The sequence below is a fragment of the Bufo gargarizans genome, chromosome 2 (assembly GCF_014858855.1).
Source record: "Bufo gargarizans isolate SCDJY-AF-19 chromosome 2, ASM1485885v1, whole genome shotgun sequence".
In the NCBI taxonomy this organism is placed as follows: Eukaryota; Metazoa; Chordata; class Amphibia; order Anura; family Bufonidae; genus Bufo; species Bufo gargarizans.
Window position 1 is genome coordinate 178,930,185 of NC_058081.1, and position 18,848 is coordinate 178,949,032.

Below are 18,848 nucleotides of genomic sequence, written 5' to 3' on the forward strand. Positions count from 1 at the left end.
CAGCACCATCCGTTTGTATCTGGCCGGGGCTCAACATTTCTTGGTTCTACAGAATCCCGAAGTTCGCACAGCTTTCACTTCCCAAGCCGTCAAGGCCACTCTCAGGGGTATTGAAAAAAGCAGTAAGGAGTCAGGTCCTTCCCGTCGACCGGTCTCAGGCGAACTTTTCAGACAACTTTCCGCATCCCTAGATGGCAACCCTTTTGGCCCTTCCGTTAGCCTGGTCATCAAGGCCGCGATGTACCTGAGCTTCTACGGATTCCTGCGCCCAGGTGAATTCTCAGTCTCTTCCCAGAAGTCGACCTTCCTGAAGAGAAAACAGCTGTCCTGGAATCAGGACCATCTGGTGTTAAGTCTTCCATCCACCAAGACATCGCAAACCGGTCCTCCCATACGGATCTGCTTCTTCAAATCCGAAAACGCCTGGTGCCCTGTGGTGGTACTCCAAGGTCTCCTTGATTCCACGCCTTCTCCGAATCCAGAGGCTCCGTTGCTCCCGTGCCAAGGGAAACCCCTATCCACGACACAGTTTGTCTCATACATCCGGTCCCTGGTCGCTGGGTTAGGGGTGGACCCCAAAACCATATCAGGTCATTCCTTCCGCATTGGGGCGGCCTCCGCAGCCTCCAAGCACGGGACACCTCCGCACGTCATTCGCCACATGGGTAGGTGGAGATCGGGCTGTTTTTCCCGGTACATTCCGGATCGGCTGACTGAAACCCGCCAGGTATTCCGTTCCTTGGTTTTGTAATCTGTTTTCACGCATTAAACAGCATCTTCCCTACCCCGTGTCTTTTGGCCCTCTTTTAGGCAGGCCCACGTCCCGTGGCTCCAGGCACACACCAGCCACCGTTAGGACCCCCTCCTGTCACCCCACTGACCGTGGCCGCGGCCACAATGCAGCGTGTTTGTAAACACCATCTACCATGTTTACCCATAGCCATTCATGTTGCTGTCACTTTGAAAGTACTAATGCTGTCTTGGTGATAAAGAACCTAACAAGGGTTGGATATAGTCCTAGGTGACCTCAAAGTGTCAGAAACAAGTTTTAAGGTCAATTGGAGCTGTTATCAATAATATTAGTAGAACCACTTTGTCAACCAACCAGTTTGACTTTAGGCCAGACCTAAGGGTGTTATTCTGGCAGTCCCCTGATTTTCTCCCTTTAGGCCCGATGCAGAGATCTGGACTTCACTACATGGGATCCACCAGGCTGGTATCTCTTGAAATAGTCTCGGTATGGTTGGCTCCTGACCCATGGGGATGAGAGACACAGGTGAGTGGCATCGGGGGAACAGGCAATACATGTAGTCGGGAATCAGGCTGAGAGTAAAGCAAGAAGAGTTTGTGCGAATCCATGAAACAATCCAAAAAACAGGGCAGGCAGAACAGGATCAGTACAGTGTAGAGGCACAGATCAGGTACCAGACAGACAAACAAACAGATAAAGCTCTTTTACAGGCTTTAATTCACACACAGGAAGCCAGTACCTGTACTCACAGGACAGAGGTGACCATGAATTGTCCATTGTAACAAGAGTACTTTTGATATGGGTTGAATTTATTTGAATTGAATCTAATCTGATGGCAAATTCATTTGAATGTGACTTGAAATGAATAGGAGGAATGATTAAGAATGGAGGAATGATTTGTCTCGCCTGAAAAACCTTGTGCATGAAAATATTTTCCTGTCAAATTTTCATTAATTACTGAAGGACAGTGACAATTTAATCAAATGGTTTATGATTCCAGCAAGTAAGTTATTTATATTTTAAAAGCAAAAGTTATTCAGATTTTTAATATACTTTCTGTATCAACTCTTTATGGTTCACAAGATCTATGCTTGCTATCATTTAATAAGAACCTTCTCTGTTAAATGGGTTTTCAGGGTGTTTGATATTGATGACCTATCCTCAGGGTAGAGAAAAATAACAAAAGGAAAGCAGCATCAATATCCCTCAAGACCTCAAAAATCAGCTGTAGATCCAAAACAGCCGCTCTAATTCAATAGTGTAAAAACGAAGAAGTCGGCAGCATATCCTCCAAGATTTTTTTTTATAAAAAAAAAAAAAGGATCCAATACAGGTATAAAATTCAAAAATAGTACAACGATTCGACTAATCCATAGTCTTTTCTTGAAAAAGACTATGGATTAATCGAAATGTTGCACTATACTCAGGATAGGTCATCAATATCAGATCGGTGGGGATCCAACTCCCAGCACCCCTGCTGATTAGCTTTTTGAAAAGGGCGCGGTGCTGCATTAGGTTCATCAGTCACTTGACCTATGTTAAATTCCATCCCATTCAATGAGGCCGAGTAGCAATACCAAGCATAGCCGCTATACAATGGATAGCTGATTTGTAAGCTGGTCTCCTCAAACAGCTGATCAGCCAGGGTGCAGGGTGTCAGACCTCCGCTGTTCTGATACTGCTGATGTATCCTAAGGCCTCATGGACAAGACCGTATGTATTTTGCGTTTCACAAAAAACAGATCCGCAAAAAATACGGATCATGTTCGTGTGCATTTTGCATTTTGTGGAACGGAACAGTTGGCCCCTAATAGAACAGTATTATCCTTGTCCATAATGCGGACAATAATAGGACATGTTCTATTTTTTTGCGAAACGGAAATACGGACATACGGAAATGGACGGCATACGGAGTACCTTCCATTTTTTTTCGGACCCATTGAAATGAATGGTTCAGTATACGGTCCACAAAAAAACCGGAACGGACGCAGAAAGAAAATACATTCGTGTGCATGAGCTCTAAGGGACAGTTCATTAATATCAAACACCTTTAACTTCCAGAAGATAAATAACGATCCAAGTCAAGTAATTACATAGGTGCACCACTTGATGCAGCACACTTATCATAGCTCTGTTATGTACCTAGGGGAGTAGTACATGGTCTGAACAGCATTGCTAATTAGGGGCACCATGGTGGCTCAATGATAGCATTGTTTTCTTGCAGAGTTGGGTGCCAGGGTTCTGATGAAGGACAACAGCATGGGCTTTCTCACAGACTCCATAATGCCACCACCTTTATACAGGTTGATTCAGAATTTAGATTGTGACCTTCAATGGACAGGAACTGATGTAAGTGATAATCTCTTTACAGCACTGCAGATATGTCAGTAAGATGTACGTAAGCACACTACAAATTAATTATAAATAAAAAATATATAGTTATTAGTGTTGGGCGAGCATGCTCGGCCGAACACTTTTTTACTCTAGCACCGCGTGTGCTCGAGCGCAATGCTTGAGTCTCTTTGCCGCACGTTTGTTGGCTGCTACGCAGCCAATAAACGTGCGCGGAGGTATTGGCACTCACTGTAATGCCATAGCCCCCCGATGACACCATGTTCGGCTTAGTCTTAGTCAGAGAGAGCTGCAGCAGAAGGGACAGATAGTGTAGGGACAGGATTTTTATTTATTTTTTTAGGCAGGGTTTACTGGTGAAAGGTGTTAGAGACCCAAAAGTTATTTTAAGAACTATTGTTTTATATGGCTGCCATATATATTATTAGCGCAACCTGCACTAAATTGCGTGCAATTATTTGGCTGCTGCTGACAGTGGCACAACTCTGCTACATCTGTTGTGTTACATTTGCGCTGTGAAATTCTGCGCAATTGTTTGGCCGCTGGTGACAGAGACATTACCTGCGCTACATCTCCTGTATAACATTTGCCCATCCTAAATATCAGTGACATTAAGTAAAAAAAAAATTGCCGCTGTAAACAGCGTCAATACCTGCGCTACATCTCCTGTATAAAGTTTGCGCATCCTTAATATCAGTGACATTCAGTTGAATTTTTTCGGTGCTGGTGACAGAGACATTACCTGCACTACATCTCCTGTATAACGTTTGCACATCCTAAATATCAGTGACATTCAGTTTAATATTTTTTCGCTGCTATTGACAGCGACATTACCTGCGCTCCTTGTCCTGTATAATGTTTGCACATCCTAAATATCAGTAAAATTCAGTTTAATTTCTCACCGCTGGTGACAGCGACATTGCCTTCGCTACATCTCCTGTATAACATTTACGCATCCTAAATATCTGTGACATTCAGTCTAATTTATTTGCGCATACACTTACAAAACCTGCGCTACTGTACGTGTGAAATACTTGCAAGCATATATACCATTTAATATGCAGAAGGCGAGCAGTAAGGGACAAGGAAGTGGTCGTGCTGCGGATGGTGCACGCAGAGGCTATGGCCCATGGCGCGGTGAAACTGTGCCTGCTGCCAGAGCATAAGAAACACACTCATCCACGATACCTAGCTTCATGTCCCAGTTTGCAGGGTGGCACAGGAAACCACTCTCAAAGTCACAGCAGTGCGACCAGGTGGTTGGTTGGATTGCAGCAGATAATGCTTCCAGTCGGTTGAGTTCCACCCTGTCTACCACAAAGTCCAGTCTCAGTAGCCAAGAGTCTGGTCAACAGAATCCTCACCCTTCCTCCCACCATGGAGAGTCTTGGCAAACAAGTGACTCCACACTCGGATAGTCCTAGGAGCTGTTTTCATCGCCATCCCTTGATTTGGCCCTCTCGCCAAGTCCGCTTGAAGAGGGACATGAGTAGATCTTGTGCACTGATTCCAAACTCTTTAGCATCCACAGTCGTCAGAAAAAGATGACGGTGGGGAACGGCAATTAGTGTTTCACGAGGTGGATGATGATGATGAGACACAGTTGCCAATAAGTCAACCACAATTAGTGTCTCAAGAGGTTCATGATGAGGATAAGACACAGTTGTCAATAAGTGAGGTTCTTGTTAGGTCAACAGGTCAGGAGGATTACCAGAGTGAGGAAGTGGAAGAGGAGGTGGTGGACGATGAAATCACTGACCCAACCTGGGAAGGTGGCAAGTCGAGCCAGGAGAGCAGTACAGAGGGCGAGGGATCCGCAGCACCGCAACAGGCTGGAAGAGGCAGTGGGGTGGCAAAAGGGAGAAAACAGGCCACACCAAACAGTCCCACAACTGTTCCCAGGAGCACCCTCTTGCAGAAATCTCCCTTGCCAAGGGGTAGGTGTTCCACAGTCTGGCGCTTTTTTGAGGAAAGAGCGGACGATAAAATAATTGTCTTTTGCAACCTGTGCCGTACCAAAATGAGCAGGGGCGTGAACACTAGCAACCTCACCACCATCAGCATGATCCAAAAACGACCAATAAACACGTACAATACAGTAAAACACTCCCACACAAAATCCTCCCCTCTGCCTGTGATACAATTACCTTACACAATGGGTTGATGTAATTATCACAGACAAGAGAATACACAATGTCTTTTGTCCTGGAGACAATCGAGGAGTAATTCAATTATCTCTCAGGACAAAAGGAAATCGCCAATACACACGTGGAGACAATAGGACAGACATCACTACTCAAATATACAATGTCACAACCATTACAGTAAACACAGACATTTAACATATCTCAAAATGGCACAAATTAAACCAGGGGTTCAAAAGTTAGTAAAAGCCCTTTGTTAACAAAGGAAGCATGGCTTTTCTGCCCAAAACCTGTTTTTACAGAGTTTCTGTTTTACAGAGGCTGTGTGAGATAATTGGCTTAACTGGGTGTGGTAAGCCAACTAGGTACAGAAAATACCTCTATTCACAACAGCAAAACTACATAAAAATACATAACTCCTATCAAACTGAACAGAACCCCCACATTCAACTTATTCCCAGATGGCTTGGATCTGAGCACTCAATATATCCGAACAGCGCTCAGATGCCACAAACACAGTCAACTCGCCATGGGGTTTAAGTTTAGCATGGGCTGATGAGAGGGCCCAAAATCCTGGGGCAAGAGGCTGGCAACCAGGCTTCTGAAGCACCCAGAGGCGAGGTTGGTTTCGCCACACAGACCCTCACCTCTAATTTTTTAGATGATCATATCAGAAGCAGGCCATCACCCCTAATGTTTTATACGGTCAGCTCAGCAGCAGACCCTCACCCCTAATGTTTTAGAAGGTCATATCAGTAGCAGACCCTCACCCCTAAAGTTTTAAATGGTCAGATCAGTAGTAGACCCTCACCCCTAATTTTTTAGATGGTTAGCTAAGCAGCAGACCCTCACCCCAAATTTTTTTAGATGGTCCGATCAGCAGCAGGCCCTCGCCCCTAATGTTTTAGAGGGTCTCCAGCAGGCCCTTGCTCCTAATGTTTTTGAGGGTCACCAGCAGGCCATCAATCATAATTTATCAAGGGTGTGTATAATGCCCTCATTTATATGTAATAAAAGGTGGGTTTGTGTGCCGATTCCTTGTAATTTTTGGAAGCCCTTTCACTTAGTGCATAGGCTTTATAAGTGTAGGAGTCCCACTACATGAACAATTGTACCACAATGTGAATGAGGCTCTCCTTTATGTGATATACAGGTTGTATCGGAGGGCCTCTTCCTTGTAATTTTTGGCAGCACTTGCACTTTATATACAAGTAAATATACAGGAAAGAATGTTTCCTAACAATTCTTCCTCTAAAATCGATTTTATCTTCAGTTTGGTGCGTATTATTGTCAGTCTGTAAAAGTGGCTTACTACTCGGACAACATCGTTCCCAGCAGCGTCTTAGGAGTCCAGGATGCATCCAGACATCCTCCCCATGTTGTTCCCTAAACATTTCAGTGGTGTTTCCATCAATTTATGACCTTTTCCTATGAACCAGACACCCTCCCCTCTTCAGAGCAGGGAGTGCCTGGTTTAATGCTCGGGTTCTCCCATTGACTTCCATTGTGCTCGGGTGCTCGGTAGAACACCCGAGCATCCCGAGGTGTTCTACTCGAGCCCCCGAGCACTTTGGTGTTAAATTGGTTAAATTGGTTCTGTGTAGAGATGAACAAATTGGATTCATCCAACCCAAATGTTGTAAAAATTCAAGATGGATCCAAATCCCAAATTTTGGTGATTTGATTAAAGAGAGTTTTGGAGGGGAGAGAGATTTCTTTTTTTTTTTTGTAAGAGGCAAGAAAGAAAAAATTTGCCCTAGGAGACCTCAGGGTGTCAGACACCCATTCTCAGGCCAATTGAAGTACCTTTTGATTTAGATAGAATCCATTTGTACCCGAATCAAATCAGTCGACTGGTTCAGCCAAATCATACTCAAATCGAATTTCAAGAGATTGGCTGATCTCTAGTAGTATAGAAAAGATCCAGCAGCTCAAAAGCAAGAAATGCCTGTAAACCGCAACCAAATGTGCCATAAAATAGTTGTCCATATATTTTTTATCTCCATTTAATTTTTTTCGCATAAGTTTTAAAGGCCATCACGCTACATATGAATATGTCTTGACATTCTGTTACATAATACAGTAAGATACTGTATGGTTTGCAAAAGAGAAGTAGGAAGGAAGCAATCCTGTTACTAGCAGATTATGAGCATGCAATCCTCTGTGCCCGTGCCGTAATATCCATGACTAGTAGAGAGACAAGTCTACACCGCTATGCTTCATTACATATAATGTATTCATAGGTGTCCTTTGCTTCTAAACCTGTCCTGCATGCCGCTCTCTGGGACACATTGAGTGCAGTCAAGCAAGAGTTTATCATCTGCAGGTTACATCATGATACTGAGCAGTACAGTGCATTTCAAGTCATCTTGCCCTTCAGAGAGTTGTATAATTCCTTGCACAGCAAATTGTTTCATGATATGCTTAAAATGAAGTAAGTAAGCCCTTGAGGCAGCTATTAAGCATACTGAGAAGCTGGTCTGGTCCACATTGCTGCTCTGCATTCAGTTCAGGTCATAATTATATGTGTGTCTGTTTTAGAAAAATCATCTTCGATGTTTACGCATAAAGAACATAGTTGTCTTTTCATTCTGTTGTCTTTAAATGCAATTATATACAGTATCTGTCCTTATGTGACTGATCAGCCCTGAAGAAAAATGATAGAACCTCTCTCTATATCAGTTATCTCGTGCTATTGTAGAACCTCTCTCTATATCTGTTATCTCCTGCTATTGTAGAACCTCTCTCTATTTCTGTTATCTCCTGCTATTGTAGAACCTCTCTCTATTTCTGTTATCTCCTGCTATTGTAGAACCTCTCTCTATGTCAGTTATCTCCTGCTATTGTAGAACCTCTCTCTATATCTGTTATCTCCTGCTATTGTAGAACCTCTCTCTATATCTGTTATCTCCTGCTATTGTAGAACCTCTCTCTATTTCTGTTATCTCCTGCTATTGTAGAACCTCTCTCTATATCTGTTATCTCCTGCTATTGTAGAACCTCTCTCTATGTCAGTTATCTCCTGCTATTGTAGAACCTCTCTCTATATCTGTTATCTCCTGCTATTGTAGAACCTCTCTCTATATCTGTTATCTCCTGCTATTGTAGAACCTCTCTCTATATCAGTTATCTCCTGCTATTGTAGAACCTCTCTCTATATCAGTTATCTCCTGCTATTGTAGAACCTCTCTCTATTTCTGTTATCTCCTGCTATTGTAGAACCTCTCTCTATTTCTGTTATCTCCTGCTATTGTAGAACCTCTCTCTATATCTGTTATCTCCTGCTATTGTAGAACCTCTCTCTATTTCTGTTATCTCCTGCTATTGTAGAACCTCTCTCTATATCTGTTATCTCCTGCTATTGTAGAACCTCTCTCTATGTCAGTTATCTCCTGCTATTGTAGAACCTCTCTCTATATCTGTTATCTCCTGCTATTGTAGAACCTCTCTCTATATCTGTTATCTCCTGCTATTGTAGAACCTCTCTCTATATCAGTTATCTCCTGCTATTGTAGAACCTCTCTCTATATCAGTTATCTCCTGCTATTGTAGAACCTCTCTCTATTTCTGTTATCTCCTGCTATTGTAGAACCTCTCTCTATATCAGTTATCTCCTGCTATTGTAGAACCTCTCTCTATATCAGTTATCTCCTGCTATTGTAGAACCTCTCTCTATTTCTGTTATCTCCTGCTATTGTAGAACCTCTCTCTATATCAGTTATCTCCTGCTATTGTAGAACCTCTCTCTATATCAGTTATCTCCTGCTATGGTGGAGCTGAAACTATAACTCCCAACTGCAGGCCCCCAAGACATGCTGGTAGTTGTAGCTTTAGAAAACGTTATACGCTGCTATCACCAGCAGTCACACAGAGATGGATGGAGCATCAGGCACATGCTCCACGTGCTGCTCTCTTCATTTCAGGGGGTCCCATGGGGTAAAGTTATGGTTCTAGTGGTTGGAGCCCAACGACCTAATGGTTATCCTCGATCTTATGGATAGGGGATACCTTGGAATACCCCTTTAATTCCTTTTACTGATTATGCCACAATCTTCGGCAGTCGTTTCCAACCAGCATTTAGAAACAATCAGTATTCTTTATTCTGTGGCCAGGTCATTCCAACAGCTGGCCGGGCACACTTTGGAAACCTCTGGTCTAAAATATACCGTAGCTCAGTTTACCAAAGTAAAATGTATTTCACTAGTTTTAGCAATTACCCAGCGGTCTATGCATTAAGAATAATATTAAGTGGATTTAGTATTTGTAGGTAGTAGATAGCATTTGTAGTTGCTCCAATGAAGTTGTTGCGCTGTCATTTATTACATTTTGGCTAAATCCTGCTACATACTTTTTTGAGATTTACACAGTAATACTTTGTTGAGTATCCAGTTACCCATTATCTAAATACATAGAGTATTAACAGTACTATGCCATAATTAATGTGGAAAATAGAAATCAGACGTCATATGCTGTATTAGATTATCATTCTAACAAAGCTAGAACCTGTACCTCACATAGATCCAGAGGTATCACTACCCCAATTGCTCCTCTGTATTTATTCAAGCTAGCACCTCAGTGGCCCTGTCTTTTCTGTTCCCAATTTTTCCCTATGACAGCTCAAGGGAGGTGTCTCTTTTCTACTGCAGATTTCATCCTATCACATATCTTGGGTGTGTGATTTCTACAGCTTTTGGGTGTGTGCTTTCTGCTGCAGATCTCCCCTTATCAGAGCTTGGGAGTGTTCTTTCCCAGGGGCATTTCCTTTCTGCTGCAGATCTCCCCTTATCAGAGCTTGGGAGAGTGTTCTTTCTCAGGGCCATTTCCTTTCTGCTGCAGCTCTCTTCCTGTAACGGTCCCCTCTAACAGTAGATATGGCTAGTGGCAGTTGAAAGATGGAACTCAGCATGTTACCCCCTGATGAACCCCAGAATATTGACAGCCTGGGGGAAAACCCATTAGACTTGATGGTATCATGACCAGTGTAATGGTGTCCTCACTTACCAATAGACTGGACCTGGGGCTCATATGACTGATTTAATGTTAGACGGTATTGCAGCATCTTCTACAGTGTCCCAATAACCTAACGTATTGGAACAACAGTGATTGACTGAACTACGGTGTTTTATCATTACAGTCTACCATTCCCTGCATCTTTGGTGACCCCATGTCTTCATCCTGGATACCCCAGTAAGATCAGGATAACACAGAGAGAACAAAGAAGACAAGGGGATCACTCTTGTCAGGGTGGAAGTTCCACTTCTAGGCCAGGGAAAGAGGAGGGATACTGTAGGGTGTTTTACTGGGGTTGTTTTTAATTGGAAGTTTTATAACGAATAAAAGTTACGTTTTATGGGTTAATGTTGTTTTTGCTCTGATGATATTTACAGGATATTTACAATGCCTCTTACTTGATATCCTGACTTTGCTAATAAGTGACTGGCTGGATCTGTGATTCCCATGGGCGACCTCAGCAAGGTGGACGTAGAAATAAGGAAAAGAACAAACAGCAGGTGGTGGCATATAGATAGATTTTTATTGAATAATTCAGTGGCTACACTAATAAAAAATATTTAAAAAAGTAGAATATTTCTAGTGGGACAACCCTTTAAGGGTGGTGTCTTACACAGTTTTATTGTGCAGTTTTCAAAGCATTTTTTTTTTTTAGCTAAAGCCAGCTGAAAACACTCTGGATTTTTAATAAATATTGGATTCCAGGGTCTCCCAATGATCCCATAAACAAAGGGTCCCTGAGACCCCTTTCTGAATGAATGGAGTAGTAGTGCACACACTGTTCACTTCTTCATTCATTTCTATGGGTCTGACATAAACAGTGCTCAGTCCGATAGAAGTGAATGGAGCAGTGGCGTGACTTACGCACTGCCACTTTATTCAGACAGGAGACTCAGGGAGCCTCCATTTTCAGTATCTCTGGCAGGAGGAAGGGAAAGGGGATTCACCAGTTGGACCCCGAGCGATTCAATATTTATCGCCTGTTATGCGGGCAGGATATAAAAACATTTTAGGGGATACCCCCTTTAATTGATTGCAGTTCTTTCAGGACACTTCCACGTGACAATATTTTAGCCAGTATTTAGAATCTGAATAAAAACACAATCAGATAGAAGGTATAGACAGATTCATGTCTCTTCTGTGTTTTACACTCGTATTGGTTTATATATATACTGAGGACCAATCCTGACCAAATACCGACCATGGAAGGCGGGGTCTTTCTGTGGTACCCTTTTTATCTAAAGCAGTATAGAAAACCACAGATAATAAATACAAAATTATCTGCTACGCTTATGCTCATGTCATCTTCCATAAAACACAATTCATAAATGAATAAATAAAATGAATAAAAGACAGCGATAAATATGGACTATTAGTTAAAACATAATAGATAGCTGCCTGGTGACCAATTATTAAAATACATAAATAAAGCAATGCTGTAAAATACAGTCAAAACATCATCAATTTAATGATGCAGCACTCCCTTGATACAAGCATTTTTCTGTAGAAACTATTCAAATCTTTTATTTTCATTTTCTCAACTATGTGAGACTCTATTATGTCAAATCAGTTGTGTCTTTATACATTAGTATGGTATATTTATATACTGTGTGTATATATATATATATATATATATATATATACTGTATTGAAAATCAGTAAAGCTGCAGTGATGATCACAGGTTGTTTTGTTGGAATTCTGAAAGCTGATTAGCATCGCCATGGTAACCATAAACATAATACTTATGGCTGATTAGCATGATCTTTCGCAGCAATTATGTCGCTTAATTCATGTCTTCAAAGTGAAATGCTAATTGTTTTCTCTTGTGTTATTGCAGTGTAACCTTTCACTGCAGGAAAGGCAGGTGTGTCCTACTTCTGTACGTGAGAGAGCCAGGAGCCTCATGTCGTACAGTCTGCCAAGTAATATGACAGAACCATCTAGAATGCTAGCGTAATAGTTCAGTGTTCAGAGTTTGAAAAACAAACAAACAAAAAAACATTTCTCCAGCAGAGATGAATAAATCCATTATAAAATTTGGACATTCAACCAACTTAAATGTTACAAAAAGTTCGGGTTTGAAGTAATTCATATTTTTGTCAGACAGGAGACTGTTTTCCTGACAATCGGGCACTTGCGATTTGGACCGAATTTATTCAGGCCCAAATCGAATCAGACAACTGATTCTACTGATTAAATTGAATGTTAAGACATTTGCTCATCTTTATTGTGCAGCCATGAAAAATTAATTGGATTGTGCTCTAGATATCTTATATGTAATAGCTGTGTGCTCCTGTTCTTGTAAATGCCATCAAGGAGAGGAGGGGAGCGGTGGTGGAAATGGGAAGAGTAGTAGCTTAATGAATGTTCTTCACTAATAGAGGTAGACTCGGACTGCCAAGTAACACTAAATACTTCTGTCTGTCTTACACAGAACAAAGAATAATGCATGTTGGAGTCTACCATGCCGATACTACTTTTCTGTAAAATCTGTTGTCAGTTGTGCTTATCCTATACAGATTCAACTGACTGCAGATATCACTAGCACGGCCACATTGAGTCCAACATAAATGTAATCTATGTATATGGCCAGGTTAGCATTACCAAGAAGGTGTTATGTCTTTACATGTAGAATATATTTGGTTAGGCTACTTTCACACTCGCGTTTGGTGCGGATCCGTCATGGACCTGCACAGACCATTCCGTTCAGAACAGATCCATTTGTATTATCTTTAACAGAGCCAAGACGGATCCGTCTTGAACACTATTGAAAGTCAATGGAGGACGGATCCGTTTTCTAATGTGCCAGATTGTGCCATTGGCTCAGTTTCTTCAGACGGACACCAAAGCGGAATGGAGACGGAACGGAGGCAAACTGATGCATTCTGAGCAGATCCTTTTCCATTCAGAATGCATTAGGGCAAAACTGATCCGTTTTGGACCGCTTGTGAGAGCCCTGAACGGATCTCACTAATGGAAAGCCAAAACGCCATTGTGAAAGTAGCCTCAATGGCAATCACTATCAGATCAGTGAGGGTTGATCACACGGTTCAGCTGTTTGAAGAGACTCTTCAATGTTTATGTCAAATTCACTTGAACGGGACAAAGTTGCAATATCCCGCACCACCGCTACTAAGGGGATAGCATGCAGGTAGGTGGTCCCATGTAAACAATAGGACTCTTCAAACTGCTGATTGCTGGGATGCCAAGAATCAGACCTCAACCAGTCTCTTAGACAATCAATATCCTAAGCCCAGGAAATCCCATTTAAATACTTATATAAACTCAGAAATATTGAAATTAACTATAAGGCAGCCAAATCATAGGAAATTGATGAAATGTAAAGTCATGTGTGATACACAACGCAGTTTAGATTTCCACACATGACTTCACATCTCTGTTTTGTGTGCCATGAATGGACAGTAGTGGTAAAAACAACTTAAAGCAGCAATCTCCAGGAATAAATATTTTTAGGAGGCTCTTGTCAGACTATTGTTGTGATGGACAGCCTTTACTTTTGCAGGATGGAATGAAAGGAAAAAATAATAATGGTAAAACTGTCATATTTTCCCTCATACTAAATATGGTCTGTACGGAGGCATACATGCTCGGTTAACTTGAGTCGATCATATTTGTTTATTTGCTGTGGTACAAAGAAATACCTGACTAGGTAGGCCTCCTCCCTGATGCTGTGGGGACTAGAGTAATTGTAAATGAGTTGCATTTGTCTAAAATTGTACAAACTTAATATTTTGTCAAATCAGAGACAAGAGGGAAGACCGCAGAGTACAGACATTTTCAGGCCAAGTGCAGCACTTTCAATCTGGGTAGAATCAATTTCGACCTGAATCAAATCAATAAAACAGTTCAGCCAAATCGAACTTTGAATGATTCACTACTCATCTCTACTGGAGACCTCAGCTGCTATGAGACTGTGCTGAGGAGGCTTCATGTAGGTGCTGATCTCTGTATCTCTGCTGCTTTTAAAGGTGTTTGTCAGGACAGTCGTGGATATACTGTATATCTGATAGATCTGGGACCAGAAATAGAGGAGGAGGGTTTATCAAATGTATCAGATACACTCGAAACAGGGGTTCATGCCACAGACATTTTACAGCTCCATTTGGTTTGGAGCCTTAAAGAAGTTGTCCAGGATTTTGATATTGCTAGCCTATCCTCAGTCCATGTCAGAACAGTGGGTGTCCTACACCCTGCACCCCTCCTGTTCCCTTGTAGGTCTGTGTTGGAAATCAGCACCAGAACTACACAACTTCATTAACTATTCAGTGGACTGAGCTGGAAACTGCAATTCTGCTCCCATTCAAGAAAATGGGAGCTGCACTGCAGTTACCAGATGCGTCCAATACACAGTTGATGGAACTGTATGGTGCCAGAACTACAAAAAATAAACTGCTGAACAGAGGGTTGCAGAGTGTCAGACCCCTACCAATCTGATACTGATGGCCAATATTGAGGATCAGCCAGCCATCAATATTAAAATCCGGGAAAACACCCTTAAAGGCTGGTTTCACACAAGCGAGTTCAATTGGTTGAAATCGCAGCGTGTATCTAGGCATGTATGAAGGCTCTCAGGGGCATGCCCTCTAAATGGCCATCCATACCAAGTCTTTGTGCACATTGATTTAATTTGTTAGACATTGGCATGGTAACTAGAGATTAGCAAAGTTATTGAAAATTAGATTTTGATGGTTTGCCGAATTTCACAACGAAATTCGCTCTATGATAAATTATCTCGTCGTGAAGCTCATTTCTTTGTATGTTGCAAAATGCAACTCTGTCCCCCGTCATTGAACCACTCAGATACCGCTTTCATTGCTAATCACAGCATCTAAGAATAACATTAAGGGCTTCAAGGGTTAATCCGGTAAAAAAAAATAAAAAAATACTCCCCTTATCCATTTGATCATGTAGCAGCCATCTTGATTGAAGACACCATGAGAGATTTTGCGCAGTATCTTTAATCAAGATGGCCGCGGCTGCCTCTTCATGCTCAAATGGATGAGGTGAGTATGAATTTTTTTTGTTTTTACCGCCATTTCAGGGAAAACTGATTTGGTACCACGAAGCACGAGGAAATTCGGCTTTGAGGTGAATCAAATTTGTCCTGTAATTCGAATCAAATTCCACTTCTGATACTTCGATTTGCTCAACATTAATGGTAACCATATTAATAGCATGTTGGGGCTGTTGTCTCTGTTGCACTCTCACAACCATCATTTCTTTCCCTGTAGAGAGTCCGTTTCCCAGTAAAGCTGAATTCACAGAGAAAAATGAATACAATTTTTATGATAATATGCTGTCTTTGTCGTGTACAGAACCGTGATATGTCAGTGTCTGGAGGTCAGTGGTAAGGGGTTAAGATCTGAATAAGCGACAGTGCAAACTAATTAATCCCACACTGAATAGATAGCAAGTGACAGCTGCTATTATCAGACCAATTAAATATGTTTGCAGTCCCGTCACATGCATTAGTAAGATAAAACCTGATGGTTTTCCTTGCATCTTTTACAGGACCTGTTGTTCAGCGTGTGTGCTTTGAATATCATCTCTACAATTGTCTGTGCCTTGGCTACAGCGATGTGCTGCATGCAGATGGTTTCTGCTGATGTTCTACAACTGGTGAGTGATATAGATACACAGAACCATTGCTGAGCTTAACCTTTTAATGACTAGGCCTGAAAAGGCCTTAATGACCAGCAACATTTTTTTTCGTTTTTTGCCTCTGTTTATTTTTTCTCTTTCACATGGCTGTCTGAGCCCATAATTTATGTGGGAGAAATATAAATTAAGGGCAGTGTAGTATATGATCATTTTTTTTTGCAGAAATATATAAAAAGTGATTTTTGCCCTTATTTATTTTTAACACCGTTTGTGTTTCACACTAAATATCCTGATAAATGAATTCTTCAGATTATTACAGCCATGTGGATGCCTAATATGTGTAGTTTTTTAAATTATTTTTATTTAATGTGTGCACAATAAAATGTATTTTATGCTAAATAACGTTTTTTTACTTTTTATTTACTGTTACAATTTTTTATAATATTTTTTCAACACCCCATTTTTGGATTACTATTTTATAACCTTATTTCTAACATAATGTATTAACATAATCCTGCATGCAAATATTTTGTCATGTGTCATTGTGACACAGGCTGCTGTTAGGGTTACACTATGTAGCTTAAGACTGAGGCCCTGCATTGTACTTATTTACAATGTATATGTGAATATTCAATGTACTTTTATTTGCTATACGTTTCGAAGTCACTGTATGTATTTTAGTTCCTATCCTAAACTGTAACAGTGATGTTACTGTGAGAGGGAGCTGTAGGGCTGCAATGATTACTTGATTAAATTGAGTAACTCGACACAAAAAATTCTCGATGCAAATTTTTTGCATCGCGGATTTGTTTGTCATGTGACCACGGAGCGTGAGTGAAGGGCTGCACTGGATCATGACACATCGTCAGGACAGTGGAGCAGAAGAGGCTAAGGAGCTGAGGAGTGTCGGCGGTGCCCCTACAGGAGAGGTAAGTATTAAAGTGGCACTAGGGACTGATGGCTAGAAGCAGAGGGCACAGAGGACTGATGGCATGGGGGGGCTGATGGCACAAAGTACTAAAGGCATGGGGGTGGTGGCACAGAAGACTGATGGCACAGAGTACTGATTGATGCCTGGCATGGGGGGTGTTGGCACAGAGTACTGATGGCATGGGGGGGCTGATGGCACAGTACTCATGGTATAGGGGGGGTGATGGTACAGAGTACAGTTGGCATGAGGGGGGGCTGATGGCACAGTGCTCATGGCATGAGGGGTGATGGCACAGAGTACTGCTTCCATGAGGGGGCTGATGGCACAGTTCTTATGGCATGGGGGGCGATGGCACAGAGTACTGCTGGCATGGGGGTGATGGCACAGAGTACTGATGGCATGGGGGAAGCTGATGGCATAGAGGACTGATGGCACTCGGGGGGAGCTTAATCATTGGATTAATCGATAGAATACTTGATTACTAAAATAATCAATAGCTGCAGCCCTAGGGAGCTGAAAATTTGAGCTGTTATAATGGAATGTGTGCAATGTGCAATTGCTCTAGTTGCTCTAGCTGCTACAGTATAACTGCTGCTGATTTAGTAGTGCCCTGGTTGAGGAATGTACTTGAGAGTCCCCCAAAGCTTCGAACAATAGGTCCAGTAGAGAGAGGGGCATATTGGTCTACAGTGTAGGCCTGAAGGACTTGCTACTACCTGCACTCAGCACCCTACACAGTCACAGTGAATTTCATTCAACATAGAGCTTGTCACTTATTAGAAAATAAATTACTCACTGGTCATACATATTCAGTAGCTCTTGGCCAAATGCTTGTTTGGCTGGCAGCTATCTCTCCCAACCCTGTACACATGCCCATTCAGCCATAGCTTTTGTCTTTGATAACATAAAGATCAGGCATATTGAAATTTAACAGCCCAATTATTATGTTCCCTGACATCTACCATTAAGTGGAGATCAAAGAGGTTCCATATGTTGCCAAGATTGCCAGGTCCACCAGAGGTATATAAGTAAGTTAAATAAATAAATAGGTACATCTAATGTGTATGGTCAACTTTATGGTCCATTCACACATCCGCAACTGTTTTGTGCTCCGCAAATTGCGGATCTGTAAAACACGGACACGTGCCATGTGCGTTCCGAATTTTTTAGACCGAACATGGTTGGCACTATGATAGAAATACCTTTTCTTGTCTGTGGCTGCGAACAAGAATAGGTTATGTTCTATTTTTTTGAGGGGCCACAGAACAGAATTGCGAAACGGATGCGGACCCATTTTGCGGACGTGTGAATGGACCCTTACTCAGCATTGTTACTATTTCTAAACATCCTGTATCAACATCCTGAGGGTTAAGATGGTCTTAGTGTTATATTAGTTCTACAATTTAATATCACAACATAAAATGGCATTGCATCATAGCTTTAATAAAACCCAATTCTCTCTGTCTCAAGGAGAGAGAGAAATTTCTGCAACATAATCTGCTTTGTGCAGAAGTCACCCTCTGGAGCTATTACATGTATGGTTGGAGCCATGAGTATCATACTACACCTAGAACTACTTACCAGGCCTCACCTGGACTTGCCACTTAATACATAGGTTCAGTCCAGGTGCAGCCCAGCAATTATCAGTAACAAGGGTGCGGTACCCATGGCTCCAACAACGCATGTAATAGCACACTTAAAATAATTAAACAATTGATTTAGTTGACATGAAGGTTCTAGGTAGGGCTGATTACTTTTAAACTAAAGGTGGATTTAGACGAACCAATAATCATCCAAAATATTGGGGACGACCGATCACCCGATGAACTAGCAAAATGCTTTTGCTACTCTCCCAACCAGGGGCAGATTGGCCATAGACCTTACAGGGAAATTTCCTGATGGCCCGATGCCCAGGGTGCTGCCTGAGCCCTCCTCACAGCCAGCCTGTGGACGTTTTTGGGGATGTATTTTGTGCTACTCGCATCAGTATTTTGTGATGAACTGTGGTATTTGGCTCCGTTGGGGCGGTATAATGTG

The 18,848-nt window shown here is 41.9% G+C and overlaps 1 protein-coding gene across 1 annotated transcript in view; it reads left to right on the forward strand.

The window, feature by feature from the left end:
* The window catches only part of FAM189A1 (family with sequence similarity 189 member A1), a 388,540-nt gene that overhangs the window by 193,866 nt on the left and 175,826 nt on the right, over nt 1-18,848 (forward strand). The window contains exon 3 of the mRNA XM_044283306.1: nt 15,791-15,898. Coding sequence (XP_044139241.1) covers nt 15,791-15,898 — 108 coding nt within the window. The remainder of the gene's footprint in view (nt 1-15,790; nt 15,899-18,848) is intronic.